At 39.9% G+C, this 13,099-nt stretch overlaps 1 protein-coding gene across 1 annotated transcript in view; it reads left to right on the top strand.

Annotated features, from left to right (window-relative positions):
• The first annotated feature begins 438 nt into the window (after nucleotides 1-438).
• The window catches only part of acyp2 (acylphosphatase 2), a 95,991-nt gene continuing 83,330 nt past the window's right edge, over nucleotides 439-13,099 (top strand). The window contains exons 1-3 of the mRNA XM_033025227.1: nucleotides 439-701; nucleotides 4,641-4,657; nucleotides 9,357-9,466. Of these exons, the coding sequence (XP_032881118.1) occupies nucleotides 584-701; nucleotides 4,641-4,657; nucleotides 9,357-9,466 (245 nt within the window). The 5' untranslated portion in view covers nucleotides 439-583. The remainder of the gene's footprint in view (nucleotides 702-4,640; nucleotides 4,658-9,356; nucleotides 9,467-13,099) is intronic.

Here is a 13,099-nt window from a genome sequence, read left to right as displayed (position 1 = left end):
AGCATCGATGGAGAACATGGACAGGTGGCGTTTGGGGTCGAGACCCTTCTTCAGACTGATGTATGGCGGGGAGAAGAAAGTTCACCCTTTAGCTTCTCCTAGTTTTCACTCCTCCCCCCGCCCGCACACATCTTAGGACTCGACCAAAAACGTCACCCATCCTTGTTCTCAAGAGATGTTCGATATGCTGAGTTTAGCACCGTGTCCTTTTTGGACGGGTAGTTCTGTTTGCTGCAACTCTGTGTGTCGGTAAAGATCTTTGGTAAACAATTCTCCGCCTCCATCACAGACATTCCCTTTCCACTCTTTGGTCGCAATGTATCTGTTTTCTCACTTTCCTGATTTTTATTAAAATAATCATCAATCTGAAATACTAACTAGCTCCGCGGATACTGCCTAATCTGCTCAGCAATTGCAGATTTCCATCATCTGTGCTTTCTCCTTGTTTGGACTGCAATGGATCCGGACTCCGGAGAGGCTGGCGCGGAGCGTTGATGATTGGAATTGACTGGAATGGATCAGGCAAGGCTGGAACGGAGCGTGCGTCTGCGGAAGCGGACTGCGGCACCGACCGAGATGTCTCATGAGCTGTGCTGCTAAATTAGCCATTTGCTTGAGTTTTTTGGTGATAATGTCAAACGAGGGGTCGACAGCAGCGCGCTTCAAATCGGTAGATTATGAGATAAGTGGCCAAGTACAGGGTATGTAGCATATACTCGGGATAAAAATAGACCGTGCCATGTAGGCTGGGCAAAATAGTGGATTCAAGTGGAAATTAACTTTCAATGCGGCATTTTGTGGTTTTATGAAATATCTGTGGCTGGTTTTCTTAAACTTTGAAGGCTTTTAAAAAATTCGCAACTATCGTGGAAAAGTGGTTACTTGAGTGCGTCTGAACTCCGCCTCCAATAACTGAGAGATGGAAGCGCTGAGACCGGCGGGATAAACGCCGCAATGTATTTTTGATAAGGAGACGGATGCTAAGTTAACGAGGAAAGCATAAGGATTGACCTTTGAAAATGCAGCGCGTCACTGGCAGGTGCTGTTTTGCTGTCTTGTGAGAGATGATCCTCGAGAAGCCAAATAAATGTCTGGGAATAACTGAGGCGGGCTCTCGCCATTTCCACGGCCAACAAGCCACAGATAAACACGCCAGTAACTCCCGTATATTAAAAGACATTTCGCGTCCGGCCACCTGATCGGCATGCAGAACGACGCAAACACATGATCATCTGACACATTATTGAAAATCCAGAGCGTTAGACTATTTTTCGCACCATCTCTTTATTTGATTCTAACTCAAATTGAAACTATTTAGCCTGGGACACGAAAGAAATGATGTTGGCTTAATGCTTAATGGCTTAAAGTGGCTTTATGGACTTCAGAAATAGACGATCTTCAATGCCTTGCCATAAGTATCTGTCTAGAATTAACTAAATCGCTTAAATTATTATTTGAATTAAAACAAATATTTAAACTTTCCTAAATATTAAAAAAAAAGTGAGATGTTCTAAATACAATCTTAAAATGAAAACACCTGAAAGCTAAGTATTTTGCAACATCATAATATTTTATTCAGTCTTTGATTTCTGTGCTAATTTGTCACAGAGAAGAAGATCTATTATGTTAATGCTGGATGTAGAGAAAGACCGTTGAGACTACATTCAAAGATTTCAAAGGTCTTTTATTGTCACGTGGACCAATTTAGATACAGTGGAAATTCAATTTCCAGCTCTCAGTTCATGGCCTTACAAGTTGCAGCACATCAGTTTTTAAAAAAATACCGAGTTTGCTTTTACTATTATTGCTTTTACATTATTAATTGACCATTCCTCAGTTATTAACCTTTTTGCTGAAGGAAATCGGTTCTTCCTGTTCTACCCATACAGGCATCTCACAATTTTATACAAGCCATCTAATTCTTTCCGTAGCCTTTTCTCTTGTATAGAAAACACCCCAGGCAGATCTGATCTAATGAACTATATGTTCCCAGTCCCAGAAATATTCTTGTAAATTCTCTTTACCGTAAGAACTTTGCGTAATACAAGTTGCCACATTACAGGAAGGATGTGTTCATCCCCTATTTCATATTTTATCCAACTATTTCATATATCTTCAACATGGCCTCTGCTATCATAATCCACACCTTAGCTAATTAAAAGAAGCATCCTGCATACCTTCGTAGCCACTACTTGCCAGCTGCCTCAGGATCATTAACTTATAACTCTGAACTCTCTTAAGAATGGTGTTCTGCTTTGTATTTTGATGTAGTTTTACATGTATAATGTTCTGCCATCTTTCCCTGGGAGTGACAATGTGTACAAAAACCTTAGGCTGAATTTAAGAAATTCCAGCACTTGCATACTGAACTACCAATACATCTTTTCTGGTGCTAACTTTCATACTTATCTTACACTTCCTGATTTTTCTCTTTGTTACTTCAACATCTCTGGTAAATTTGCCGTAACCTCAGCACAACAGAAGAGATGATCATCTTTCAGTGGTGCTTGATTTTGAAACAAATGCAATAGGTAGATTTTAATGGCACTAGACTAAGATAAATGGAGGGGAGTGGTGGCAAGCATGACATTTTTGGGATGTTATTGGTTTGCAGGATTGGGGTAGATGCTGTGTTGGACAAGGATATTCACACTTCTTGTAGAGTTCCTCTTGGTCTCCTAAAGGGTAATGTCTAACTTTACTGGAATAAATGTTTGGGCCATCTATGATTGCATCTACTGAAGGAAGCTTCATAGTGGACTACTATTGTGCTATAATGCTGAGAACTATATTCTGCACTCTGTATCTTTCCTTTTGCTCTGTTGCACTTATGTATGGCTTGATTGTGTTTATGTGTAGTATTATCTGTTTTGATTGGAGGGCAAGCAAAACATAGCTTTTAACTGTACCTCAATACACATGGCAATAATAAACCAAAACCTTATCTCCAATTCATTCAGCAATTTTCAGGAAATGTGGTTGGCCATTTAAAAACTAGGAAGAGAAATTTTGTTAGCTATTTTGAGTTTTTTGACGAGGCAGTGTGATAGATGTTGTCTATGTAGATTTTAGCAAAGGTTTTAACAAGGTACCTCATGGAAGGTTAGTTGAAAGGTTATATCACATAGGATTCAGTCCAAGCGAGCCATTTGGATACAAAATTGGCTTATGGATGGTCAGTCTTTTCCTTGGAATAGGGGACCAAATACCAGATGCCATAGTTTAAGGTGAGGGGAAAGAGTTAAAAGGAACCTGAGGGGCAACTTTTTTAATATACAGGATGGTGCGTACTTTGAACAAGCTGCAGGTTACCCAGATCAGATCAATTACCCCAATAAAATAAAAAATTGGCTTGGTGATAGGAGGCAATGGATAGTGGTAGAAGGATGTTTTTCCTTTCAGAGATCTGTGACCAGTCATGTACTACAATGGTCAGTGCTGGGACTCCTCTTATTTGTGACATATTATCGACTTGCATGTGAATGTAGGAAGTATAATCAGAAAGTTTGCAGATGTTTCGAAACTTAGTGTTATGGATAATGTTGTCTTAGGCTGCAGCAGAATATAAATCAAATGAAAATTGTGCAGAAAGTTGGCAGGTGGAATTAAATCCCAACACGCATGAAATTATACATTTTGGGAAGTCAATTAATGGTAGGATATTTACAGAAAATGTTAGGATGTTAAAGAATGTTCATGAACAGAGGGACCTTGCATTCAAGTCCATAGCCTGAATGCAGCAACACAGGTAGATATGGTAATGAAGAAGGCATATAGTTTGTTTACCTTTATAGATTGTGGCATAGAATATCACAGTCGGGATGTTATGTTACAGCTTTACCAAATACTAGTTAAAGTGCATGGTATATTGTGTGTAGTTCAGATCACCACCCAATAGAAAGGACCAGGTTTTGCTGTAGAAAGTGCAGAGGATATTCACAAGGATATTGTCTGGATTAAAGGACTTTAGTTTTGAGGAGAGGCTTGGCTTGTTTTCTCAGAAGTGAAAGTGGCTGAGAGGATGACCTGATGGAGGTGTATAAAATTATAAGGGTCATAGAGGGAGTAAATAGTGAAAAACTTTCATCCATGGCAAGGGTATCAAAAATAATGGGACAGGTATAAAGTGAGAGGTGGAAGTTTTAAAGGGGATCTGAGAGGAGAGTTTTTACACAATGAATGGTTGATATTTGGAATTCATTGCCAGAGGACGTGTTGGAATCAGATACAATCACTATGTTTAATAGATATTTAGATGATTATACAGGTAGGGCATAGAAGGACATGGGCAAATAGGATTACTGTGGATAGGCAAAAATGTTGACTTGGACATGGTAGTTAAGGGGTCAGTTCCTCTTCTGAACTCTATGACTGAAAGGACCAAAGAAGCTTCGAAATAAAATAAAAACATCAGATCAAATAACGTTTGTGAAAAGAAAACAGGCACAAAGAAAATAGGATAAATGCCTCGTGCCATACATTTTTATAATTCCGTAAATCATTGACTGTGAGTTTTTAATACATCTACTGAGATCTTAGAACAAGTTTTATTCAATGTAAACTAACTTATAAAATATGTAGTCTTATTGTGTTTTCATACTGTATAGTTAATCTGTTTTTCTTTCTTTTACTCCACACAGGGGTCTGTTTCAGAATGGTAAGATGACCTTTTCAATATTTTTTTGAAATATTTTTAGATTAGTTGAGCAAATACTGCCATTTTAGCTTAGAAATTTGAAGTGAATTCTGATGATCATTTTAATTTGTTCAGTAAATGCTCAGCTTTTTTGTCTCTTGCAGAGAAGCTAGGAGATGGTCTGATCGGAAATGTTCAAAGAAATGGAAGGGTTTAATATACAATTAATGAGGTGCTCTGCAGAATGGGCAAAAAGCAGAGGTTTCTGATGAAAAAGTTACTTTTATAACTACTAAACCAGGTTCGCTTCTTAATAAACAGACACCACACAAACTGTTTGGTAGACCAGTTCAAAACTTTACTTAACATCGGCCGATGGAAGGGAGCGAGAATTCCAGCTAAGTGACCAATATAGACACTCGACTGTCCTCGGTCCCCTTCTCTGAACAACAGAATTACATTGCCTTAAATAGGGTTTTTTTGTCCCCTTAGCACATTTCACAGACATTAGTCATGGTCAGAGGTACAGGAAAAGGTTTCCACAGAATGCATCACATCAAAGGCCTTTTGTTTACATGTTACAAGATAACATTGGCCATTTGGTTTACGACATTTTATCTTTCTACTTTCCTGGTTCCTCTCTCGTCCTTCATAAACATTGGCCATTTGGATAATGCCATTTTATCTTCACAGAGATCACCCTAGCTCTTTCGCTGCTTCCTCGCTGTCATTTGGTCCCTCATAAACATAGGCCATTTGGTTTATGGCATCTTACTTCAAAGATGTGACTAGCTGTTTCTTTCTCTGTCACTTCCTCACTTGGGAGACAATGTTATAGGATTTATTATCTCACACACCCGCAACCTGAGGCAAGCCTAATTTGAGACTAAATATAAGCTGTAAACTAGCCCAGAAGCCAATTTAATATCTTCTTATATTTTTAACTAAAATTCGGCTTCATCACTGATTTAAGCCAATACAGTAGCAAAGAAAATAAGATGGAATATGAGAAATGAAAAATAAACAGGAAATTATGACCTTGGATACACTGCAAGAGAGGGTGTAAGCAGATTCACTAGCGGCCTTCAGAAGGGAATTACATAAACAGTTGGATGGAGAAATACGGTAGATGAATGGTGAGAGACGAATTGAGTCGAAATGTCTTTCAAAGATTTGCACAGTGGACAAGTGACCTCTTGATGTACTGTATAGTTCTTTGTTTCCTCTAAACATTAAAGATCGTACTGAATCATGATTTCACATCAGAATCATTGTGGCAGCTCTGAATAAAAATAGTAGTGGTGGGCAATCAGGGGCAATGTTGTTACAAAGAAGTTTGCTTGAATATCAATAATTAATCGAGAACGTCAGAAAAGATAACTGGCTGTAATCCATTATTTCATGAGGTCACTCAATATTCAAATTTTCACACTGTTAGAATAAAAGCTTTAAAATATTAACATGAATACTGCATTAGCTAGCTATTTAAACATGCTTTTCTCAGAACAGATGTTACCCTAATAGGCTGAGTTATTTATCACCTAATGGTATTCCAGAGATAAAAGACCGTAGCTAGATAGTTTCTTGAAATATTGCCTTATATTAAGTCACATGGGCAGTGGGATCTAGGAGTGCAGGTATATGGTTCCTTAAAAGTGGAGTCGCAGGTAGATAGGGTGGTCAAAAAGGTTTTTGGCACATTTGCCTTCATCCGTCAGAGTATTGAGTATAGAAGTTAGGAGGTCATGTTGCAGTTGTATAAGACATTGGTGAGGCCACATTTAGAGTATTGTCTTCAGTTCTGGGCACCATGTTATAGGAAGGATGTTGTCAAGCTGGAAAGGGTACAGAGAAGATTTATGAGGATGTCGCCAGGACTAGAGGGTCTGAGCTATAGGGAGAGGTTGAGTAGGCTGGGACTCTATTCCTTGGAGTGCAGCAGGATGTGGGGTGATCTTAGAGAGGTGTTTAAAATTATGAGAGGAATATATCAGGTAGATGCAAAGAGTCTCTTGCCCAGAGTAGGTGAATTGAGGACCAGAGGACATAGGTGAAGGGGAAAAGATTTAATAGGAATCTGTGGGGTAACTTTTTCACACAAAGGGTGGTGGATGTATGGAACAAGTTTGCAGAGGACGTAGTTTAGGCCGGGACTATCCCAAAGTTTAAGAAACAGTTAGACAAGTACATGGATAGGACAGGTTTGGAGGGATATGGACCAAATGTGGGCAGGTGGAACGTGTAGCTGGGACACGTTGGCCTGTGTGGGCAAATTGGGCTAAAGGGCCTGTCTCCACGCTGTATCAATCTAGGTCCCCATGACTATGACATGGGATCCAGGGCGAGCCAGCCTATTTCATACAAAGGAGAGAAAGTTCAAATGTTATAGGAGTAGAATTAGGCCATTCAGCCCAACGAGTCTACTCCGCCATTCAATCATGGCTGATCTCTGCCACCTAATCCTTTCCTGCCTTCTCCCCATAACCCTTGACACATGTTCTAATCAAGAACTTGTCTATCTCTGTCTTAAAAATATCCACTGACTTGGCCTCCACAGCCCTCTGTGGCAATGAGTTCCACAGATTAACTACCCTTTGACTAAAGAAGGTCCTTCTCACCTCTTTTTTAAAAGAGCGCACTTTAATTCTGAGGCTATGACCTCTGATCCTTGACTCTCCCAACAGTGGAAACATCCTTTCCACATCCACTCTATCTATGCCTTTCATTATTCTGTGTGTTTCAATGAGGTCCCCCTTCAATCTTCTAAACTCCAGCGAGGACAGGCCCAGTGCTGTCAAAGCTCATCATATGCTAACCCACTCATTCCTGGAATTATTCTTGTAAATCTCCTCTGGACCCTCTCCAGAGTCAGCACATCCTTCCTCAGATATGAGGCCCAAATTTTCTCACAGTACTCCAAATGTGGCCTGACCAGCATCTTATAGAGCATTACATCTCTGTTTTTGTATTCCAGTCCTCTTGATGTAAATGCTAGCATTGAATTTGCCTTCCTTACTACCGATTCGACTTGTAATTTAACTTTTTGGGAGTCTTACACCAGCATTCCCAAGTCCCTTTGCACCTCCGATTTTTAGATTCTCTCCCCATTTAGAAAATAATCTACGATTTTATTCTTATTACCAAAATGCATAACTCCACACTTTGTTGTACTGAATTTCATCTGCCACTTCTCTGCTCACTCTCCTAACCTGTCCTTCTGCAGAGTCCTTGCTTCCTCTACACTGCCCCTCCACCTATCTTAGCATCATCTGCAAACTTGGCCACAAAGCCTTCAATCCCCTTATCCAAATCATTAATATACAACGTGAAGAGAAGCTGCCCCAGCACCGACCCTTACGGACCTAAAGTGGCAGTGCGAGGGATGTTTTCAGAGTGAAGGCCTGTGACCAGGGATGCCACGGGGATCAGTGCTGGGGCAACTGTTGTTTGCCACATATATTAATGAATTGGATGGAAAAGATGGGTGGCATGATGAGTAAATTTGCGGATGACATAGAAATTCCTGGTGTGGTAGACTTTTAAGTACTCAGACTACAACATGATCTAGATCAACTGGGGAAGGGCCAAGGGATGGCAGATGGAATTTGCCATTCAAGTCATGTGCAAAGTGATGCACTATGATACATGAAACATTATGATACGTTAAACCAAGGTAAGATATAAATAGTAAATTATAGGGTCGCATGGAGTGTTTTTATAATATAGAGACCAGGTGTAGACGGATACATAGTTCCCTGAAAATGGGAATATAGATAGGTAAGTTGGTGAGAAAGCCATTTGGCATGCTTACCTTCATAGGGCAGGGCTCTGAGTTCAACGGTTGGGATGTCATGTTATAGTTGTTCAAGACTTTGATGAAACCACACTTGGAATATTATGCATCGTCCTGGTCACGTTGCTATAGGAAGGATATCAATAGGCTAAAAGGGTGCAAAAATGATTGGCAAAGATGTTACCAGAATGGGAGGGTTTGAGCTTTAAGGAGAGATTGGATAGGCTGGGACTATATTTCCTGAAGCCGCCGAGAGGTGACCTTATAGAGGTTTATAAAATCACGAGGGGCATCAATAAATTGATAGTCATACTCTTTCTCTTGGGATAGGGCAATCTAAAATTAGAGGGCAGAGGTATAAGATGGGTGGGGGAGGATGTAAAGGGGACATGAGAGACAGGTTTTCATACAGTGGATGGTAAGTTCATGAAGCGAGCCGCCTGAGTAAGTGATGGAGCCGGGTGCAAATACAACATTTAAAGGACGTTTAGAGAAGACATGGCTAGGAAAGCATTCGAGGGAAATGGGCCAAATACAGGCAAATGGAACTTGGGTATACACCATGGAAGAGTTGGACCAAAGGGCCTGTTCTGTGCTGCATAAATCAATGATTGCCAACACTGCCATTTATATAGCTTCATTAATTCATTTTTGTTGCTCTTGGGTATGTTTCTGAAATATAAAACAAAATTACTCGAGTACAAGCTACTTTGTTCCCACATTATTCATACAAATAGGAAGCCCATATTTCCCTTTCAATGCAATTCAGCTTAATATTTACACTTTCAACTTATAACTATGTATTTTGTTTATTTTATTACACAACAAAATAGATCCCCAACTACTGTGATTATTAAAAGGTCATGTAACCTGACAATTTGAAATAAAACTAAATCCAAATCATACAATTTTATTGTTTTTTTATAGTACACGGAGGATCAAGCAAGGAAACTTGGTGTTGTAGGATGGGTTCGAAACACCAGGAGAGGAACTGTAGATGGACAGGTGCAGGGCAAGGAAGAACTTGTAGAATCAATGTGAGTGATACATACACTTCTCTTTATTGCAGATTAACATAATGAAAAATATTTACTATGTAGGCTCTGAATTTATTTGCAACTCTTAAGAATGAAATTCATTTTTTTTTTGCATTTGCTTAACTGTCATGATTATGTTTGGACATCATTAAAACTGCACAACTCTTACCATAGGGACATTGTTGTTGAAAGGTCTGCAATGTAGTTTAAAATAATTAGTTTAAGTTACATTTATTTTTTACTTTGCTTTCATTTGTCTAAATATATTCAGCCATCATGGTCCAACAAGACCAAGATGGCTGAATATAAAATGGAACATACTCACTCACTCCAAAGTGTCATTTGAACAATTGTACCAGACACATTTATTGAAAATTCAAATGGCCTTATTTTTGCTACTAAAATAAATGTCATTGCCATTTTAGATTTTTAAAAGGACTATGTGAAACTTATGATAGTGAGCAATCTGCTTGGCATAACTACAAAAATGGCAAAGAAAAGGGGAGCACCTAAGTAAAGAAAATGAATTCCCTGCAGGAAATAGGGAGTTTGAAATGGATTGTTCGGAGTCTATTCTTTTATGCATTCAGTTGCCAATTGTACTTTCAGAAGGGATCCTAAAAATAAAGATATATTTCTGGAATGCGCAGGAAAGTGGTTTGGCTGTGTATTCTTAATAAGTGGCAACAGCATATAGAGAGAAAGGAGAGTATGCCATGAATCAGTGTGCAACATGTAATTTAAGGTTGTCACTATCTTTTTCAAACGCAACCCTCCAGTGTTGGTCGGCCTTCTTAACCTCCTGCAATTTATCTCAAAGCTGGAAAGGGTGAAAGACCCAGATCTGCCAGTGCTATTTAAAGAGAAAACATGGCACTGCTTAAATCTTCCTGAAGCTGGTTCACTCGGATTTATTAATCATTAAAAGTATTATATACCTTCTAAAGTTTTGGCACACCTCAGGAGGTGAGGGTTGGTCTGGGATTCGTTTGGGAATAATTCATATTATTTTCTGTTAAGAGTGGGTCTGGTATTTGAACGTACCTGGGAAAATAAAGACGCCATAAGAATCAGAACTGGGCAAAACGGCCCACGGGAACTAGGCCTCTGATGATAATTCTAATCACCTTCAAAATGGTAATGACCAAAATGTGATGTACCCTTAAACCAGGACAAAGCTAGCATTGTCTGCGGTGGCCAAAGTGGCCACGAGCTTTATTTATGATGCGTAAGAAAGAACTGCCGATGGTAGACACAAAATGCTGGAGTAACTCAGCGGGTGAGGCAGCATCTATGGAGAGAAGGAAGAGACCCTTCTTCAGACTGATGTTGGGGGAGGGGGCGGGACAAAGATAGAAAGTAGGCGGGGGACAGTGGGACTAGTAGTGGAACTGGAAAGAGGAGGGGAGGGAGAGAGAAAGCAAGGGCTATCTGAAATTAGAGAAGTCAACATTCATACCGCTGGGGTGTATACCCAAGGTGTATTCTACTTCCTGCACAATTCTACTTCCTGGCATTAACTTGTTTCTATAGTTGGCAACACACTGGCCCACCTACCCAAGCTAAATATGATGTGCTAATCCTCCAATTTGCACTGGGCCTCACTCTGACAATGGAGGAGGCACAGGACAGAAAGGTCAGATTGGGAATGGGAGGGGGAGTTGAAGTACTGAGCAACCGGGAGATCAGGTAGGTTACGACGGAGTGAGCGGAGGTGTCCAGCGAAACGAACGCCGAGCCTGCGCTTGGTCTTGCCAATATAAAGAAGTTGACACCTGGAACAGCGGATACTGTAGATGAGGTTGGAGGAGGTACAAGTGAACCTCTGCCTCACCTAGAAAAACTGATTGGGTCCTTGGGTGGAGTTGAGGGGGGAGGTAAAAGGACAGGTGTTGCATTTCCTGCGGTTGCAGGGGAAAGTACCCGGGGAGGGGGTAGTTTGGGTTGAAAGAGACGAATTGACCAGGGAGTTACGGAGGGTACAGTCTCTGGAAAGCAGAAATGGGGCTAGCTTAGATGGGGCACCTTGGTCAACGTGGACAAGTTGGGCCGAAGGACCTGCCTCCATGCTGTATGATTCTATTTCACAGGTTTACCATGTTATCTATTATTTAATTGTGATCCAGCCTCCTTCCAGACACTGTTTTGGGGGGAGGGATTGTGTCCAGTTTGAGCACCTATAGACTATTTTGTTTTCCATTTGTGTAGGACCATTAAGTTACATTGAGTGAGTTCCTTTTTCTTACAGTACATTGGGAAATTGTGTTACCACAGTTTAAAGCAATGTATCATTCTGTCCTCTAGAGGTCGTTGAAATTCTGTGACTTACCAACCATGATGATGCAGATTTTTTCACAATTCTACTTCCTGGCATTAACTTGTTTCTATAGTTGGCAACACACTGGCCCACCTAACGTTATTTATATTTGAGATCCAGATAATGCAGCAAGGTAAACAGTCTAAAGAGGTGAACAGTTAAAGCAGAGCCTGACTCCTTTGCAAACACCTTGGGCTGCCCTTGGTTTGACTGGGATGAACCAGAAACAGATCCAAGTTGAAAACCATAACCTTATTGGTCCATATGATTTAATGATCAGTGGCACATTTACTGAGCCTCGAGGTTTAATATTCATCTTATTATCTTAGAGGCCTTTTTTCTTGGGTGCAATTTAATCAAAGTATCAAGTTTTCAGATATTTTTGATCTCAGTTTCTGTCTATAGTTAATTAAATTGATTTTGAATAAACATTGAAAGTAAGTATAAAAGACATGGTGTTTAAGAAAGAACTGCAGATGCTGGAAAAATCGAAGGTAGACAGAAATGCAGGAGAAACTCAGCGGGTGAGGCAGCATCTATGGAGAGAAGGAATAGGCGACATTTCGGGTCGAGACCCTTCTTTAGACTGTCTTATGATGACCATGTCAAATTATGTCAAACCATGTCAAATGATGACCATGTCTTAATAGACATGGTCATAATTTGTCAGAAGATGATCCATGCAGGGTACAGGGCAAAGATGAATTAAACATTTCTTTGCTTGCATGTTTACATGTAGAGCTTTGTACTGAATGTTAAGGCAGCGGTTATTTCACTCATTCTGGATCTCTTTTCTTTGAAATGTCTGCTCTGACCTATTCACTGCCAACAAGCTGTAAAGTATGATGTAGGGTGTATATTGGCTATTTCATACTAGCCAATTATAGTGTTTGTTAGTAGTGGCTCCGCCTATTGTGTGCTTCATATTATCAAGAGCTTGCTTACGCTAATTAGTTTAGAGAAGCAGCTCGGAGATGTAATGTCTGCAGATCCTTGCTGTAAGTAGATTTAATAAAGGTGGTGTATCTTGATGTGTGTTCGAGTTGACTCATTACATGGTGTCAGAGAGTGAATCTTGCTCGCTGCACTCATGTTTATCGGGTTTTATTTTCTTTTGATTATTTTGTGTGTTTATTACCTCCATCATGTAGCAATGTTACAATATTTTGAGATTTTAAAAATCAAGTCTGCAATTTATCCCATCAGATAAAGCATAAAAAGAAGTTTAATTTGACACCTAATTCACTTTCATATCTTCAGTATTAAAAAAAGTTTTGGCCATTTTCATACTCGGAAATTAGCATCTTGTTCCCTAT

The sequence above is a fragment of the Amblyraja radiata genome, chromosome 8, assembly GCF_010909765.2.
Source record: "Amblyraja radiata isolate CabotCenter1 chromosome 8, sAmbRad1.1.pri, whole genome shotgun sequence".
NCBI lineage: Eukaryota > Metazoa > Chordata > Chondrichthyes > Rajiformes > Rajidae > Amblyraja > Amblyraja radiata.
This window is presented reverse-complemented; position numbering and strand designations above follow the sequence as displayed.